The sequence below is a fragment of the Amyelois transitella genome, chromosome 15, assembly GCF_032362555.1.
Source record: "Amyelois transitella isolate CPQ chromosome 15, ilAmyTran1.1, whole genome shotgun sequence".
Classification (NCBI taxonomy): domain Eukaryota; kingdom Metazoa; phylum Arthropoda; class Insecta; order Lepidoptera; family Pyralidae; genus Amyelois; species Amyelois transitella.
In genome coordinates this window covers 2023949-2042714 of record NC_083518.1, presented here as the reverse complement: position 1 = coordinate 2042714, position 18766 = coordinate 2023949, and the positions used below count along the sequence as shown (strand labels likewise).

The 18766-nt window shown below is 34.1% G+C and overlaps 1 protein-coding gene across 1 annotated transcript; it reads right to left on the bottom strand.

Moving 5' to 3' along the window:
• Window positions 1–13778: 13778 nt before the first annotated feature.
• On the bottom strand, window positions 13779–14828 carry LOC106140846 (uncharacterized). Its single transcript, XM_013341027.2, has 2 exons — window positions 14811–14828; window positions 13779–14651 (listed from the first exon to the last, which is right to left on the bottom strand). Exons 1-2 carry the CDS (start codon window positions 14826–14828, stop codon window positions 13779–13781), a joined length of 891 nt encoding a protein of 296 aa, XP_013196481.2.
• Window positions 14829–18766: the final 3938 nt, after the last annotated feature.

Below are 18766 nucleotides of genomic sequence, written 5' to 3'. Positions count from 1 at the left end.
GACTTCATCGATGTTTTTTGAGTAGTGTACAAAAAAATAGAATGTTATGTGTGTGATTGGTGAATTCGTTACATAATGTGAATTTATTAAGTCTAGATGTTGCCTGTGACTGTACATACATATATATATGTACTAATATACTAGTAATTGTAATTATTGTAGGTATTCTAGGTGCCAAAGTCCTATTCTAAAGTGCTATGTTATTCCTAGCACTTCAGAATAGAACCAATCCATCTCTTTTCCATGGATGTCTTAAAAAGCGACCAAGGGACAGGCTTATAAACGTGGCCTTTCAATCTTTACAAGACCATTGGCTCTGTCTACCCCGCAAGGGATATAGACGTGACTACATGTATTTAATCATTAATTTTTCTTTTCCACGGGAATTTCGGAAAATCCTTTCTTAGCCCTGGACCATTAAGCTGCCAAATTTAAAATCTTAGCACTTTGGGCTGTGTGTTTATATGTGAGTCAGTCAATTATTCCTCTTTTCATAAATACAGATAAATATGTATATGGATTATTGGAAGCTGATTCCATAATCTGACAGCATACATCGCAAGGCAAAGGTAGGCTCATCATACACTGATCTTAGGTTATACTTAGTTAGCGATAGACCCGCAAGATTCAACATGTCAGTCCTGCAATGATTAGAATTATCACCTACTAGCTATGCCCGCGACTTCGTCCACGTGAAAAAGTTATTTTGGGCATCATTGAAGCCCTGGCATGAATAATTTACCCCGTTTTTTTCACATTTTCCATTATCTCTTCCCTCCTAATAATTGCAGCGTAATGTTTTTTAGCCTAAAGCCTTCCTCGATAAATGCTCAGTTCAACACAAAGTGTTTTTTTTTTCAATTAGAACCAGTAGTTTCTATGATAAGCGCGTACAAACTCTTCAGCTTTATAATAGCTGCAGTGTAGTTTGTTCCGCCGCTTCTTCTACGCATGCGCTTTGGAAGCGGTAGAAGTTATAATTAGATTTAAGTTATGTGGCGTCAATAAGTGATACCTTGTATCCAATTTTGAAAATAAATCTATTCTATTCTAATATTAGTATAGATTCTCAACTCGGTTTCACTACAACTCGCGTATGACATTATCATTTGTTGGCAGTGACTTACAATCGATCTCTCTGTTAAACTATCAATTACAGAAGGGAGCGATGTAATGCTCTACTTGCTGAGAAAGCACTAGTGAAACTGAACGGGGAAAGGTGACAATGGTCTGCGTTTATTAGCACTAGGTATAAATAGGTCTTAGGCGTTTGCGTGGACCTACTTTGTGTGGGGCGATCGGTTTTTTCCAACGTTTGTTAGCCAATTCAGAAAATTCATTCATATTGTCCTGTCTATATCCCTTGCGGGGTAGACAGAGCCAACAGTCTTGAAGAGATTGATAGGCTACTTTTAAAAGGTTTAAAAGGTATTTTACTAAAGGTGTCTCCACCTTCTTTTAGGCGATGGGCTAGCAACCTGTCAATATTTGAATCTCAATTCTATCTTAAAGCCAAATAGCTGAACGTGGCCTATCAGTCTTTTCAAGACTGTTGGCTCTGTCTACCCCGCAAGGGATATAGACGTGATTATATGTATGTATGTATGTGTTTCCACCATTCAGAAAATGGTTTTGGTTGATCCGAGAAATGGCGGTATTGTATTTAAAAATAAACACAATACCTATGTACTAATATCAAATAATCTATTGCAGGTCGACTAGAGCATAAACTAATGTATGTAACGTTCTAACCAATCAAGTCTAGAGTAGTAGTATATATACATAAATAATATGCCAGAGTGTGGTTCAATCCTGTATTCACAATACGACAGAACAAAATTACACCAAGTCTAAACTATTTCGTTACTTGGTGGAATATTTTAAATATTTTATGTACGTAATAGTTACAAGTGGTCAAATCTATACCTACTACCTCCAATATAAACCAGGTTAAACCTATTTTTCAGACCAACAGAGCTCAAAGTCACTAAATTAATGACAACCGTAATAATTAATTTCAACGGTAGCTGTCTGTCATGGCAATGTCTTACCGCTATTTGGTCATAATAATTCAGTACAAGTATAGGTCAACTTACCTGCCGGACGCTATAAGATAATCGTATTTCTAACACAAGGGTCAGGAAGTTATCACAACATCTAAGTACGTCAATCAGATCACCCTCCTGGACGATGCTTCGTGTCTGCAATAGTGGGTATGGGTGATATAATGCATGCGATATTATCAGAAAAAGAATTAGGATTCCTTTTCATATCTAAACTGATATTATAAAGCTGAAGTGTTTGTTTATTTGAACGCGCTAATGTCAGGAACTACTGGTTCGAATTGAAAAAATCTTTTTGCGTTGAATAGACCATTTATCGAGGAAGGCTTTAAGCTATACAACATCACGCTGCAACTATGAGAGGAATAATGGAAATGTGAAAAAAAAAACGGGTAAAATTATTCATCCTTGACGGCTTTAATGATACCCAAAATAAGAATTCCACACGGACGAAGTCGCGGACACAGCTAGTATTTGATAAACAAACAATAGTTTAATACGTTTTTAGGATTTTGTTTGTCTTAATACCCAAAATTACATACATATATAAATCACGCCTCTTTATCGGTAAGCAAAGGAAACTACATCTTTCCACCTGTCACGATCCCTGCATACTTCTTTCGCATCATCTACATTCATAACTCCCTTCACGCAAGCTCATCGGCTTCAGATACTCTTGACGTGATCTTTTACCGTTCGTCTAGGCCTTCCCACTCCAACAGTTATTCTCATTTATACCTCTCCACATGACCAAACCATCTTAGCATTCCCGACATTAGAATCATCCCGAAATTATTAGAAAATATCACAAATTCCGTGATATTTTTAGTAAAAAATAATTAAATATTGATATTATTTGGTAACTTCTTTATTCTAGAATCCAATTATAATCTAGATATGTGATAAGTACATCTACTTAAGCGAATTTAATCTGATGAATCATCCGCAAATGTTAAAACTGCGCTGTATTAAAATTTACGGTAATGAAGGGCGTGACGACTCACACTGCATGTCTCTACCATTTAAGTTCAACTTATATTCCGGGTATTTGCCGTACGGAACACTACAGCTTGTTACAATATAGTCAGTGCATTATTCCTGTCTGTATAAGTTTGTGTTGAACGGCAGAAAGTCATGGGAATGAATGAAGTGATGGTCCGCATGTACCTGTCGTGAAGTTTGAAGGATGTGAAGGATGTGCTAATGTAAAAGGTCAAAGATACGAATGAATTTTCGTGTTGAGGCTTCTTATAGGTATATTACATATTTGTGTCTTGATAAATATTGATGCCGTGTTGTCAATCTCCTTTAATAGGATCAGTGGCGTAACTATACCATTCGTGGCCCGTGGCAAATTCATCGGATAGGTACGTTCTAAAACTGGGTTACAACCCTTTTTTTACAAAAGCTTTGAATTTTTAATATTTTTTTTACTTGTGTAGGAAACTGAGTAAGCAACAAAAATAAATCAAAGACTAAACTTTTTTTTACTAAACATGTATGATAAATAAGAAATGTTGGGAGTTGGGATTCTCCTCTGACCGGGGGCCCCTTCTGGCTGGGGGCCCGTGGCATTTTGCCGACTTGCCACCCTGTAGTTACGCCACTGAATAGGATACTCCTCCTTACTACAATTAGCAAAAGTACAGAAATTTCTAAAAATGTGTAGTGCACCAATAAAAAAAGAATAAGACCACTCCATCTCTTTCCCATGGATGTAATAAAAGGCGACTACGGCTTATAAACTTGAGATTCTTCTTTTAGGCGATGGCCTAGAAACCTGACACTATTCGAATCTCAATTCTTAAATGAAGCCAAACGTACCTATCGGTATTTTCAAGACTGTTGGCTCTGTCTACCTCGCAAGGGATACAGACGTGTTTATATGTATGATTATTGAACCGTCTTTATTATTACCAAACTACAGTATACAGAATTCGGACCCGGGATCTCCTTAAGGTTCTAACATCCCAAAGAACCTATGCAATTGCTGGAACACTAAAAAACTTACTAACGCCTTGTTGATGCATATGCACGCGCATCCCATGTCAGTCATTTTATTAAGATGTTAATAACATGTTAACATTTCTTTATTTACTCTTACAAAAGCGGAATGAATGACGATGGCTTTTTAAATGGAAAAAAGTAATTACGCTCTTACCAAAACTTATTAACATATCCATCATGTTAATTAATTTACAACAAATAAACAAATTAATTACTCACGATACTGTTAAGAATATAGTTTGATGCATTTTTCGCGAGTTAAGGAGAAGATCTCCATGAAACTATGTGTACATATCGTGTGAAGGGAATAAATAAATTACTATAATTAAAGAGTGGGTACGTCTAATAATGACAGTGAAAATACTTTAGCCATAACTCTAAAAAAAAACAAACGAATCAAACGATGAGGTAAAATTGGTTTTCTTGACTCACGAGAGGAAAAAATAGAATCAGATTCATTAATAAATATTTGAAACTCGCTAAAAAGTCATTGTCACATAAGTCTAAGAGTGATTCGAACCCGTTGTTTCATGTTAACCAATTTGCCACCGGCGCTCTCTAAAAACAAAAACTACATCTTTTTATCTGATCTCAAGCACCACTACTTAATACTCCATAGTGATGGTGGAACGTGAAACAAATTAATTACTCTCGTATTTTTAATTACTTCGTTAAGTGATGAAAGGTTAGTCTGTGGCTATTACGACCTGACTTAATCCCGAGTTAAGCAAATAAACCTGTCAAAACAGAATAGTCAAATGAGTGAAGCCAATTAAGTTAAAACTTCCGCTTAACTTTTAATGCACATTTAAATGAGAAAATAATAAATCCAGTCATTTTAAGGTGCCCAAAATACTTAGAAATGCTTGTGTTTTGCACATAATATTTTGCACATAGCTTTGATCATCCAAATTTCACTTTTAAAGTTTTAATCATTATCACCTCAAACAAGGGTCACATACAAAACAATCACCAAACAAAAATATAAATAAACAAATACGTACATACCTACTTCAATGTTGAAAATATTTTAAATAACTATTACATAAAGTAACGTTTTATTTATAACCTGTCAAAAGAATGTTGAACCATCTATTCTTTTTCTTTATTCCAAACCAAACTCTTAATAAAAACAAAACGCAGCGCGGTTTTACAATGGCCAGTTCCGTGTTCCACAAAATTTAAATTTAGAAGAGTATTCGTATGGCATGTCTATGTCTAAATACAATGGCCGCCGAAAAATACAACAAATAGAAGTACTTGTGCAGACGTGCATCGTTACATAACAGTTTATCGAGAATCGAAATTTGTTTAACAAAAAAACATAGTTTCGAAACTAGAGCAATTCCGCAACCCATCTCCGAATTCCAAACTCATTAGGCCTTTCTATTTAACATATCTATCTAAGCCAAATTGTTTTCATAACTTGTCAATTACGACGTCATAATTTAAATTATAAATATTTTTCTCTATTTCTTCAACTAGGGCTTTTTTATTGTTTAGTATTTAAAAAGATTAATATACGAGTTGATGGCAGCAGTTGGATTCGAATCCGATATAACACTAAGTCGGAGAACCCACTTGCCACATACTCCCATAATAGATACATATAATCATGTCTATATCCCTTGCGGGGTAGACAGAGCCAACAGTCTAGAAAATACTGGTAGGCCACGTTTAGCTGTTTGGCTTACTAATCGAATTGAGATTCATATAAAGTGACATTTATAAGCTAATCTATCCATTAGTCGCATTTTACGACATCCATTACAAAAAGATAGAGTGGTCCTATTCTTTTTTCTATTGGTTTCGGGAACCACACGGCACTCTCATGATACTCGCATATATAAGCATATTAAATAGTAATCAACACTATTTCAAGATACAATCTGTCTATTCATCTCAACACCTGCACTGGGTGCTATCATATAGACATACTGACATAAGACAATCGATGACTGTAGTCGGGTTATTATTATTAGCTAATAATATCACATACTATCGCTAGGGTTGCCAGCATCAATTTGTGAAAAGTACTTGTTTGGGATTTTGCGGACTCACATCTTTGTCCCTTGACCATGAAAGGAAAGGTAAGCCTTAAGATTGAATAAATTTTAAATATAAAACATTTTTTTTTAAATAAATACGGGACAAATTACACAGATTGAGTAGCCTCGAAGTAAGTTCGAAACTTGTGTTACAAGATAATAACTCAACGATATGTACTATGTTTTATAATAAATAGTTACATAGATAAACACCCAAGACGGAAAAGTTCGTTTCTCATCATGCCCTAGCCGGGATTTGAACCCGGAACCCTCCGGTGTCACAGACAACCGCACTACCGCTGCACCACAAAGACCGTCAATTACATGAAAAGTAAAGTACCTAAGTAATCTTTGATCAGCCAAAACTGCAGAAAAATTAATCTTCAGTTTCCCTACAGTGTCAAAACCTCTGTCCAGTTCAGACCATGAATCGGTACAATGGCACGCGCTTGCGCAACTCATGTTATCCAATATTACGGTGGGTGATTTTTGGCAACCTGTCACTGATGCGTGGCAAGCAACAGAAGACTACATCCTAATACGCAATACGTGTTATTTTGAATAGGAAGTATAGGTACACACGGCTCGGGATATATCTGGGCAACCTCAAATACAACAATCAAGGCGATGTGGCACAGCTATCTCCTGATCCCACTGTACTACGGTTCGTCTTGTTTGATATACTAAATGAGTTGGTTTATGAGATATAGATGTTTTCAAGAAAACATAAAAAAGGTTTTTCTCAGCAATAGAAATGGCATTAGAAAAGAAATCAATCTTTATTTGACTTCAATAAAATTGATTAACCATTGTCTTGCTATAATTTATTTTATTAACGAATATTTTTACAAATGAACTAAGACTGCGTATGCACAAAATCAGAAAAGAAGTGTTAGAAAAGCTAAAATCCATAGAGTTTATTACGCAATAAATAGAAGAAAAACTAGCAGGTCTATAATTCAGATTACCACACGATAGCATTCATCCTGCTTCTAAGAATTCAAGCTATGTATAGCCCGTACATTGTCTCGACGACTTTCACAGGAAAGGGACGGTATCCGAGTAAGTGTTACGCAATGATCATGTCTCAAATTAACGGGAACGCAAACGCTTCTTTTTAAAAATATTTTAATAAAAAATTTAAAAATTATTTTGAATTTTGAAAGTGAAACTTCTAAACCAAGTAGATGATACCTTTGTATCACGCGTAAATAATAGAAAAAATACATTTTGAAATGATTTTTTTATTTATCATAAGTTCAATCTTAATTTAAAAGGGTATTAATAAATAAGAAAGTGTTAAATTAAAAATAACTTATTTGAACTTTTCTGAAAACAATTGTAGTCAAATAAAAAAGGTTCAGCCTGCCAGGTTCAAATTACAACCATTTTACTTAATCATTTATTTATGCCATTTCGAATACTTTTTTAAAAGTATTATTTTATTGTATTTGATAATGATATATAATAAATAAAATATTGTCTTCAAGTCAACGAAAGAAGAAAAGGGAATTATAACAAGGGCAAGAGTTACAATGTGTCAATTCTGTAATTACTATATTTATTACTAACAGTTCGTAGGAAGCCGGGGGTGGGACCAGTTGTTTAGTGCCTGTACTATTACTAATACCTGGCTCCAGGGTTTTTGTATCAGTTACATCAAAGTATCTTAAACGCCGGTAGCGATCTATTAGTGCATAATTTTTATTTTGTATGATATATCAGATCAGATTATCGGATGTTCATCTACATAATATTAAAATCTTATAAAGGAAGCAAAAAAGAAGAGTAAGAAAAAAAAGCAGCGCAAATTCCACGACTCAAAAGATGAGAGAGAGGCAATGAGAGAACTGAGATTGAAATAGTGACAGGTTGCTAACCCATCGCCTTAAAGAAGAAGTCGCCTTTTACGACATGTATAGTGGTCCTATTTTAAAGAGCCTGGAAGCATATAGTACCCATGCTAATCTTTAAGGCTCCAAGTTGGTCTTATAAACTTAGATTACCATTCTGAAATTGCACATTGAATCGTTACTAGTATATTTAATTACTAACATAACTATAAATTATTCTAGCTAAATACATCCTTAAGAAAGTCTAGCATCACATTCACTATATCGTAGCCATAAAGCTTAGGAATAAACTCTCATATCTAAGATACCATCTGATTTATACAAACATTACTGACACGTATGTAGTTATGCAATTGTTTTCAGTTTTGGTTTTATAGCAGAGCATTTATTTGTTTGAAAAGATATATTCCTAATATATAAGAACTTGGAAAATTACATCGTACATACATACATAATAGTCACGTCTATATCCCTTGGGGGTAAACAGAGCCAACATTCTTGAATAGTCTGAAGAGCCACGCTCAGCTGTATGGACATTTGAAAATTCGTAGGAAATTTTAGAAATTTGGAAATACATATTGATTGGTTACTTAATTAAATTACTTAATCTATTCAAATGCTTAGATCTGATAGTCTTTATAGTTACATTCAAAATAAAAATGCAAAAAAATTGACATTTCATGTCGCTTACTTTAAAAAAACTGATAAATTTCGACGCAGACGCATGACTGATGGCAGAGATTTGTTGGTCGGCGAAACGTTATAATGATAAGGTATGATATACATATGTTGTTACGTTAGATTGAGAGATAAAGAGTTTATTTCCATCAACGTAGGATAAATGTAGAACATATGAGAGATTACATGTAAGAAATTATTATTAAGATCTTTTTGTTTGCAAACTGACTTTAAATTTTGGAATAACATCGTGAAATCAAGTGTACCTACTACATAACACTTCAATATTTATCGTTGGTGTCTTTTATGGTCTACTTTGCTTACTAACATTAGTTTTTATAACTTTAAATTTTAATTTGTTTCTAAAAGAAAAGGTTTTAATTGTAACATTTTTTTTTTTATTAAACACAGATGCAGTTTTTCTGAACTCTTCATATAGATATTCACATGTTTTTTTTTTATACTAGAGTAAATATGCTATTCCGACTGTTGAATGAATATATATCTACTCGTACTACTACAAATTAGTCAGTTTTTACTAACCCCAAAGCATGTTCAAGATTAGTGAGGATACAAACTTAACTATAGTATAATTATAATAAATGCTTATATAAATAAAAATCAGAAATGGTTCGTTTTTAATCATGTCCTGACCGAAGATCGAATGAGAGACTTGAAGTACAGAGAAAGGACCACTGCGCTACATAGATCGTCTGGCGAATTTGTAAGCCATTAAGCAATATACCTTAATTTTAGAACTAGAAACTGAGTCTGGCAAACCTTGAAAATATCGATCTTCATTTGGGTAATTAGCACCCGAATCTAATTTGAAAGTGGACCGCAACATGAGGTAATATCATCAATTAATATAAGTTACGTGCGCTTGTTGAAAGTGATGAGAGACCGGTCCTCAACTAGGCTTTACTCAGTATTTACTTTTGCAAACACAGGCTGTTTCAAAATAAAAATAATAATTATAATTAAATTATATTTTTAATTTTATATTTTACAATTATTATAAAACAATTTAAAAGCATTATAGCCATATTCTAAACGCAATCCTTTTCATTAATTACAGTTTAACAAAAAATATTCACAGAATACACGTACTTATTAACCGTTGAACCAGAGGTTAAGAATAAAAAAATAGGTAAGTGAAATATTTAAACTTTACTGTGACTAACTTTACGTCAATAGGTAAACAAATTCTTTGTCATTATCTGGTAGTAATCCTTCAGAAATTATCTAACAAAGATATCATCTCAAATTTGAAAACAATACATCAATTAATTATGACCAAAGACAACGCTAATAAGATTGTATATTCCTACTAATATTATAAAAGCGAAAGTTTATGAGAATGTCAGTATGGATGTTTGTAACTCTTTCACGCAAAATCTACTATTAGACCGATTACGATGAAATTTGGTATGTAGGCAGCTGAAGACCCAGAATAACATATAGGCTACTTTTTATCCTTGAGTTCCCGCGGAATTTATTCCATGCGGACGAAGTTGCGGGCGGCCTCTAGTTTTATATATAGCTAACATCATGTATGTTATCAAAGCAAAAACATCAAAAAAAATCTATAGTCGGACAGGACTCCACTGCAAAATTAATGATTAAAATATATCTCAGAATTTAAATAAAATAAATACCACCCTCTCTAAAATGGAAATTGTATAATCATAAGTGCTATTAAATTCAATTAACTATATTTTATTTCCACGTTACAATTGACAGTCTAATTGCATTAATTAACACAGATTATAATAATATATTTTTCTAAGATCTCATTACAACATCCTATATGAGACAGGTGTGGCGAATTGCTCATCACAGAAATGATACAAATAATACGAATCGAGCCAAGTTAAGCGTTCCCTTTCACTCTTTAGTACACATGACGAAGAACATATGATGTGTGAAATGAAGGAGGTGGCATCTTAAAAATTTTCATTATCTTTCTGAGTGACGACTAAGAGATAGTCTTACAAACTTGCGATTCTTTTTTTAGGCGATGGGCAAGCAACCTGTCACTATTTGAATCCCAATTCTATCATTAAGCCAAATAGCTGACCGTGGCCGATCAGTCTTTTCAAGACTGTTGGCTCTGTCTAACCCACAAGGGGTATAGACGTGACCATACGAATGTACTCCAACGTGTAAACGTGAAATGTTTTATCTTTCACTATGTTCTTTAAGTTTAACCAAATAAATATCGCAGACATACATATAGAAGGTAAGAGATAACTTGTTAAATATAAAAATAGATTTCCTAACGATGTTATCCGTAAACATAAAATCATCGGCACATCATAACTCTAAAAAGAGTCATAATGTGGTAGGATTTGAACCTGTGTATCATGCGTTTTTATTCGTCAATCATTTGACCACCGACTCTGTTCGTTCAGCGTCTATAATAAGTACAACTTTTGCCTCATTCATTACCTTCTCCACGCGAAAAGTTGCACAACTCCGCGGATCTCACGTTCATTAAAAAGAATTTGTACTAACGCGACTATTTTTCACCAACTTGTCAGAGTTATTGCAAGTTTCTTGAACATTTCAAATATTTTTACGGTTAGGTAAGAGGATTTATAAATAACAACATTGAGGAGGTTGTGTCTAATTAATCGGGTAATAATTTCTGCTAGATGTCGCCTTAGGCTGGACATGCTTTGGAGAAGATGTTGCTGATATACAAACAAATATAACTAAAGTGGAAAAAAATCAATCCCTTAGGCAACCTTCAAACGGGTAATTGATGATATAAAAAGTCGCGGAATGAAATATAAAAAATATCTGTCTTGTTCTTATTAGGTTAAGAAAAGAATCATTCGATTCTTATAGATACGTATTTCTTTTTGTAATTGGATATTTTGCAATGCTTACCATGATATTACAGTATCGTCACACAGAAGAGAAAAATTATGCGTGAAAAGATATACTCACGATTGTTGAAGTTATAAACAAATTTTTCGATTTCAAGTAAACTTTAAGCAAATAACTTAATCGTGTAATTAATATTCAAATAAAAGAAGAATACCACGTTTACATTGAAGATACCTTCGTTTGTATCACATATATAACCTTATGGTCAAACTAAAGACAGAGTCATTAGTCTCTATACAAATTTTAAAGTTCCCCTAAAAACCCTATCTTTCGAAGTCAAAGTTTAACTAATAAATTAATCGTGGAATTAATATTCAGGTGATGATAAATTACTTTCACCCATGTAATTACCTAAAAGAAGAATCCCATGTTTACATGACTTGACGTTGAATGGCTTTTACAACAAACGCGGAAAAAAAGCAACAAGTAGGTACACTACATTTTTTTCTTTGCTACCAGCATTATAACCAAAATACGTATCATTTTAGAACCGATTGACTTTACTGACGTTATTCATTCATTTGTCACGTCTATTTCCCTTGCGGGGTAGACAGAGCCAGCAGTCTTGAAAGACCGACAGGCCACGTTCAGTTTTTAGGCAAGTTAGTTCAAATATTGACACTTTGCTAGGCCATCGCCTATAAGAAGAATCCCAAGTATATAAGCATATCCTATTCTTTATTATATTGGTGCCAGTAACCACACGGCACTTACTTTTATAAATAGTAATTTATAATAACAGTTACTCCAAACTAGTTCTTAGCTTTAAAACTTTTACTGATATTTACAACGTTTATTAAATACTTAATATCATAGTTCTCAAACAGCTTCTAGACTTAACTGTTTTCGCCTTTATCAGAGATTTAATTGACGGAGAAAGTTGAGTTAAGATATTAATAATATCTGCAATAGTGATTTTATCCTTTAGTCGAATATTAGTGGACAAGGCGGTCCAGTACTATTTAAATGTCAATTTTGTTTAGGAAGAATCATTGACGCCAGAAATCTATACTAATATTATAAAGAAGAAGATTTTTATTGTTCGTTTTAACGCGCTAATCTCAGGAACTTCTGGTTCGAATTGAAAAATTATTTTTGCGTTGAATAGACCATTTATCGAGGAAGGCCTTAGGCTATTTAACATCACATTACAACTATAAGGTTTGCTCCTGAAATAATGGAATATGTGAAAAAAACGGGGAAAATTATTCATCCTTTAGGGCTTCAATGATGCCCAAAATAACTAATATGTAACTTAATAATGTTAAATTTATATTTTTAAATATACCCGAATAGAATTATTTTCTATTTTAAAATAAACTTTCTTCAAATTACTCTTTTGTACTCTCTTTATTTTGCTGAAACACAATAGCGCATGCAGTAACCTTTAGAAATAACAATTTTCTCAACTTGATCAACACTTTCAGACTACGCCCGACTCCCAAACAATAACATCAAAGCAATTCCGTTAAAATCGTCTATTGAAAGTTAATCTCTTTGGAATTAGAGAGGCATTGTAAGTGTTAAAAATATTTAGGTACAGATTATATTGAGTTGGTAGTTGACAGAATATTATTATACATTATACCTCACGTCTATATCCGTAACAGGGTAGTCAAAGCCAATAGTCACTAAAAGACTCGATTAGAGAATTATGATTCAGATGGTTGGCAATTGCCTACAAGACAAATCCCAAGTTTAGAAGCCTTTCCCTTACATGCATAAATAAAATCACGTCTATATCCCTGGCGGATAGACAGATCCAACAGTCTTGAAAAGACCGATAGGCCACATTTAGCTGTTTGGCTTAATTATAGAATTTAAATTCAAATAGTATTTCCCTTGATGGAAAATATTAATAGACTATATGCACTAAGCTCGTTAAAAATAACAACGAATGAAACAATTATCATACAACGTGTACTCATTTATTAAATTATATTAAACAACAACAAATAACAAGACATTATAGTTAGACCAGTCTTCCAGAACTTAATAAATATTGGTTAAATGGCAACGAAATATTGTAACAACTATATTTATCTTCAAAATCATTAGTATAATGATGTGAGTAAGTGCAAACAATTGCTATTTGTATTCTGACATACAATTATACTAAACATTCTTTACGGATGTTAAAGCACATACAGTTTCTTTGATAAATTGGTAAAAGTATATTACGTGGTAAACAAGTACAACAAAACAAGTACGATAAATACATATTAGCTATTAGGTCATTTTAGTTTGGCATACGAAGCACTACGACTAGGTGCAAAAGCACTCTTATAGCTTTGATCTGAAGATGCATAATCGAGATTCTGGACGTCACTACCGTCTTTAGGAGCACTTTGAGATCCTTCCGGAGACTGGGAGGATCCATATGACACACTATACTTAGCTTGTGAATTTGTGGGATAATAGTTGTAGAAACTTTGCACTGGATTGGGGTAAAGAAGGTTATTGTATAACGAGGGATTCGCTTGAGGCACTAGAACCATTGTTGACGGCTGTCCTATTTGACCACCTCCTAGGGCGAAGGGCTGAAAGTTTGGAGCTACATTGAAATATCCATTAGGAATTCCGCCGAAAGGACTCTGCTGGTGGGGGATTTGACTAGCCGATGGTATTAGAGGATTTTGATACTGAAGTACTGGAGATGGGTAGCTAGACGGTTGCGGAACGATGGCTAGCTGCAAGTTGCCTTGGGAGTTCTTCGACGGTACAATTTGGTATTTAGCTTGGTAACCAGAACTGGGTACGAAGTTTAGGGGCACGAATTGTGAAGGCGTGGTTGGTGGGATTAAGTTTATTTGAGGTTGTTGTGGATACGATGAATCTGTGGGCGTATCTGAAGTATAGTATTGGTTACTCTGACTAGGATAGAAGGAATTAGGGATTTGGGCTTGATACGCTGCTTGAGACGATTGGTATGAACTCGGTGAGCTGCTTTGTCCTCCGCTCGGGTTTTGCGAGTAAATATTATAAGTGTAGTCTGGCTTTTGGACTCCAGTCGGGATTGAATTCAGGCTGGTAGTCTTTCCGGCTCCTCGCTTCTTCTGTTCCACATCTTCCTCGGCGCACACGATGGCAGCGAAAGCAATGATCACCTGAAACAGACGAACACTCCGATCCATCACACTAATTCACAACGGGCGTGGAACCCAATCAATCACCGCGTTAATGCAACATTTGCATTACACCAGACCGATAACAAGTTTGAGACGCAATTTATCTAAATTTGACGCTTCCTCATTACATAAACTTACCAAGAGTATTTTCGCCATGATTATACGGATGTTACGGTCACAAGTAATCACATTATTTGTCGGGAACCGTGCTCCGAGAGGAAAAGTGTTCGATTCAGTTGCTCGTGGAAAAGTGCGACAGTGTATCAAGTTCACGTATTTATATGAGCGAGTGTGGACAACTTTCCTCCGAGTCCAGATCGAGGGAATGACCGCTCGATAGGTCTTTGTCCTGCATCCAGTTCTAGAGATCGCCTTCCTTTGGACGTGCACGGAAACTGTACGCGGAAGACACGCATTTCCTACTCGAATTACTCTTAATCGCAAACGAGATTAAACCGATTAATCGATCATAGATTTTCCCATAAAGTTTCGCAATTCAAGGATACAATACAACACTGACCTAGTTAATATCAATCGGTCTTTATTTCACAAGTGCATCGATTGTAAGATGAGTGGCCGCTCCTTAAAAAGCGATCGTAATTTGGTAATAGGTGTTAAGTGTTCTTGTAGTTTTATTTTCATGTCCATATCGAGTCCACATTCATAAACTGAGATCTGAATGATCATCATGCATAGCATATTATGATAATAGACACGGTTGTTTTTTAACAAAATATTTTTCACTTAACATGACGTGTATGTATATTGTATAATGATGCAAGTTAATGTTGACGATTCAATGTCCGATTGAACTGTGATCTGAAACTTTGTATTATATAGATTGAAGGATAATGCAAAATTGAAAATAGCGATGTCGTGCGAATTAGACAGAAAATATAGTCTAAAAGTAAAGTCTAAGTAAGATTATTAACTCTCCCTTGATTAACTTTTACAATATGCACGTGAAAAAAAACCAACTACATTACATCTATAAGCAACATTCACTAAGTTTACTTCTTTTTGTTAAGCCATAGACAATGTTTATTTGATCGTAGCTACCAGTATGGAAACTTGAACTTAAAGACTGTTCTTATTACCTTAGCCGCCTTTTACATCACGAAATCCACTAAAAGAAAGATTTTAAAGTGGCAAGAACCACACTGTCTTCATCAATGTAATTCTGGATAAATTATACGACCCGAACGAATATGATCGGAAGATCAGATGTATTCAAAACCTTGCCGTAAGCGATTCTTATAATCGGATAATTTAAAGATAACTGTGATCGTATCACCAATTCCGCTGACATGATTGCGTTTAATTTGGTTGCGTAATCTGTCATAATAAGACCACCCATTATAGCGTTGGCTAGTTTGTCTCATTATTGGCTTAAGGTAGACTCACACTGACAGTGTGTTAGTACTATTAATAATTAATATTCTGTTGTTCAGTTAAACAAAATCAACAGTCGATAAATCATACTCTAGGGAGAACCGGGTTCCGCCTATTACAATGCTTAGCAAATTATATCCAAGTTCCTACTCTAGAAGTAGGTACAATAGAAGCATCTAAATTAAGACAAATAGGTTAATTATTTACTCAGCGCATTAACTATTTTTGTTTTAACTTACAATTCAAAGTACTTTAAAAAATAAAAATTTAAAACTAGAAATAATCGTTTGAGGTCGTCCGAGTATTATTATCTTATAGAAAAATGTCAAATGTATTTTAAGGTACTGCTAGTGTGAACTGACCTTTATGTCTCGTACTTGTATGTTGTTCTTAATTTGTTGTTGTGTTAATGTAATACCGTGCACATATCCGACACTTCCGCTTCCGTAAGATGGCTTCCATCAATCAATATTGACTAATTACACATGTAAAAAGTTCTATTAATAACATGGAAAATTCTTAATAGCTGCATCATCGATATTCCGAACTAAAAGGCTGTTACAGTTACAATTTTTTTGCGCTCACGTGCCTGTTTTTTTTTTTACCCGACTACGGCGAAGCGAAAAGGTTATGATTTTGACCAGTGGGCTGTTGGATTTTAAACTCACGAATACAATACTTTTTTGGGTTCCTTTGTCCTACAAACTTTAATAAAAATTTGTCTAATTCATAGACTTATATAGTCTTACTTCAATATCTATGAACTGAGAATATAAAGCATTATGTTAACTACTTAACGCTTAAATTAGCTTAAAATATCTATATATCTATTTGCAAATAATCACTGTGGTTTACATTTCGTGAAAAAAAACAAAGTTGGTACGGTCAGCTTTTACATGTACATACGTAGGTACCGTGTGGTATCCGGCACTTAAGAATTGAACCACACCAACTCTTTCCCATGGATTTTGAAAAAGACGACAAAGGGCCTATCCCTTGGGATTCCCCTTGTAGGCGATAGATTAACAAAGCTGAAAAGTCTTTCAGTCTTTTCAAGACTGTTGGCTCTGTCTACCCGGCAAGGGATATACGTATTTACATGTATGAATGAAGGTAACTACATACTAACAACGTAATGTGAATATAATAATGAAAACAAAACAAGACATTTCACACCTTGGAAACGCCGAATGGAATGCGGAAATTATATATTTATTATATGTAGAAAGAAAAATGTACTAACGCCATATTAATTTGTGGTACTTTATAAAATGTGAAACTATATTTCGCCCGGGGCATGCTTATTTAACTGAAGATCCGGATTAGGTAAATTAAAAAAATATTCATTACTTATTAAGTTGTTGCATTAGTAAAAAAGGGCAACATAAAAAAGTTTAATACAAAGGTCTCTTCTGTCGAAACTTTAATTTTGTAGGTATATTTCAAAATAACATAAAGGCGTCTTCATAATTTCATATCCATACTTATATTGTATATATTAGCGATAGGCTTATAAACTTGGGATTCTTCTTTTAGACGATGGACAAGCAAGTTGTCACTTTTTTAATCTCAGTTCTAAATCTTTAAGCCTAATAGCTGATCATTGACTGCTGGCTCTGTCTACCTCGCAAGGAATATTGGTGTGATTGAACAAATAAATTAATCATAAATGTGTTCATGTGTTTTTCTTGTCCGTCTTTCACATCAAAACTGCTGAATCGATCTACATTAAATTTGAAATATATACAATGTTGGAGTACGGAAGACATAGGGTACTTTTCACGCGGGAGAAGCCGCGGGCGGAATGTTAATATGAAGAAGAGAAACATTAAGTATCGCCTTTTACGATAGAATCTACTCTCACTAATTTGCAAGAGTATTGTTGCTTTAATAAAATCTTACCAACTTAGGTAAACACCGAACTTGGATAGGTAAATAAAACATTGTTTCAAATGAACGTATTACTATGCACATACTAAGTAGTTAGTTGAGGTACGATTCTCAAGTTTATATTAAGATTTTTGCGTACTGTATACCTAGGGATGGGCTTATAAACTTGGGATTCCTCTTTAAGGCGATGGACTAGCATTCTATCACTATTTGAATATCAATTCTAATAGAATAAAAAGAAAAGCCAAACGGCTAAACACGGCATATCAGTTTTTTCAAGATTGTTGGCTCTATCTACCCTGGTTATAGACGTGATTAAATCTATGTATGTCATAATAAAAACGTCGGCGGATACCTGCCTGACACCGACTTTTCTTAACTTTTATATACACTATCACTAAGTATATTTAGTTAATAGCGTAGACTCCAATCCTAATAAGAGAATCAATAAATTTAGTATAAAATTCTTGTCTGTTCTGACATCCACAGAAAAGTTTGAGTCTTACCAATTTTCTTTGATATTATTCCAACAGCAAATATGATAAGTTTGATAAACATTTTAAAGATTCACAAAGTTTAAAATAAATAGACACTACTCAAAACATATTTATGACTAACTAGCGACCCGCACCGTTTTCGCACGGCTAGCATGAAATAAAAATTTCATATAAACTTTCACCCCCATTTTAGTATAAAAGGGGTTGATTATTGAAAAAAAAATTTCCTGTATTAGAAAACGGCATTTAATTACATGCATTACTAAATTTTATTTGAACCGATCCAGCGGTTTAGCTGTGAAAACGGAACATACT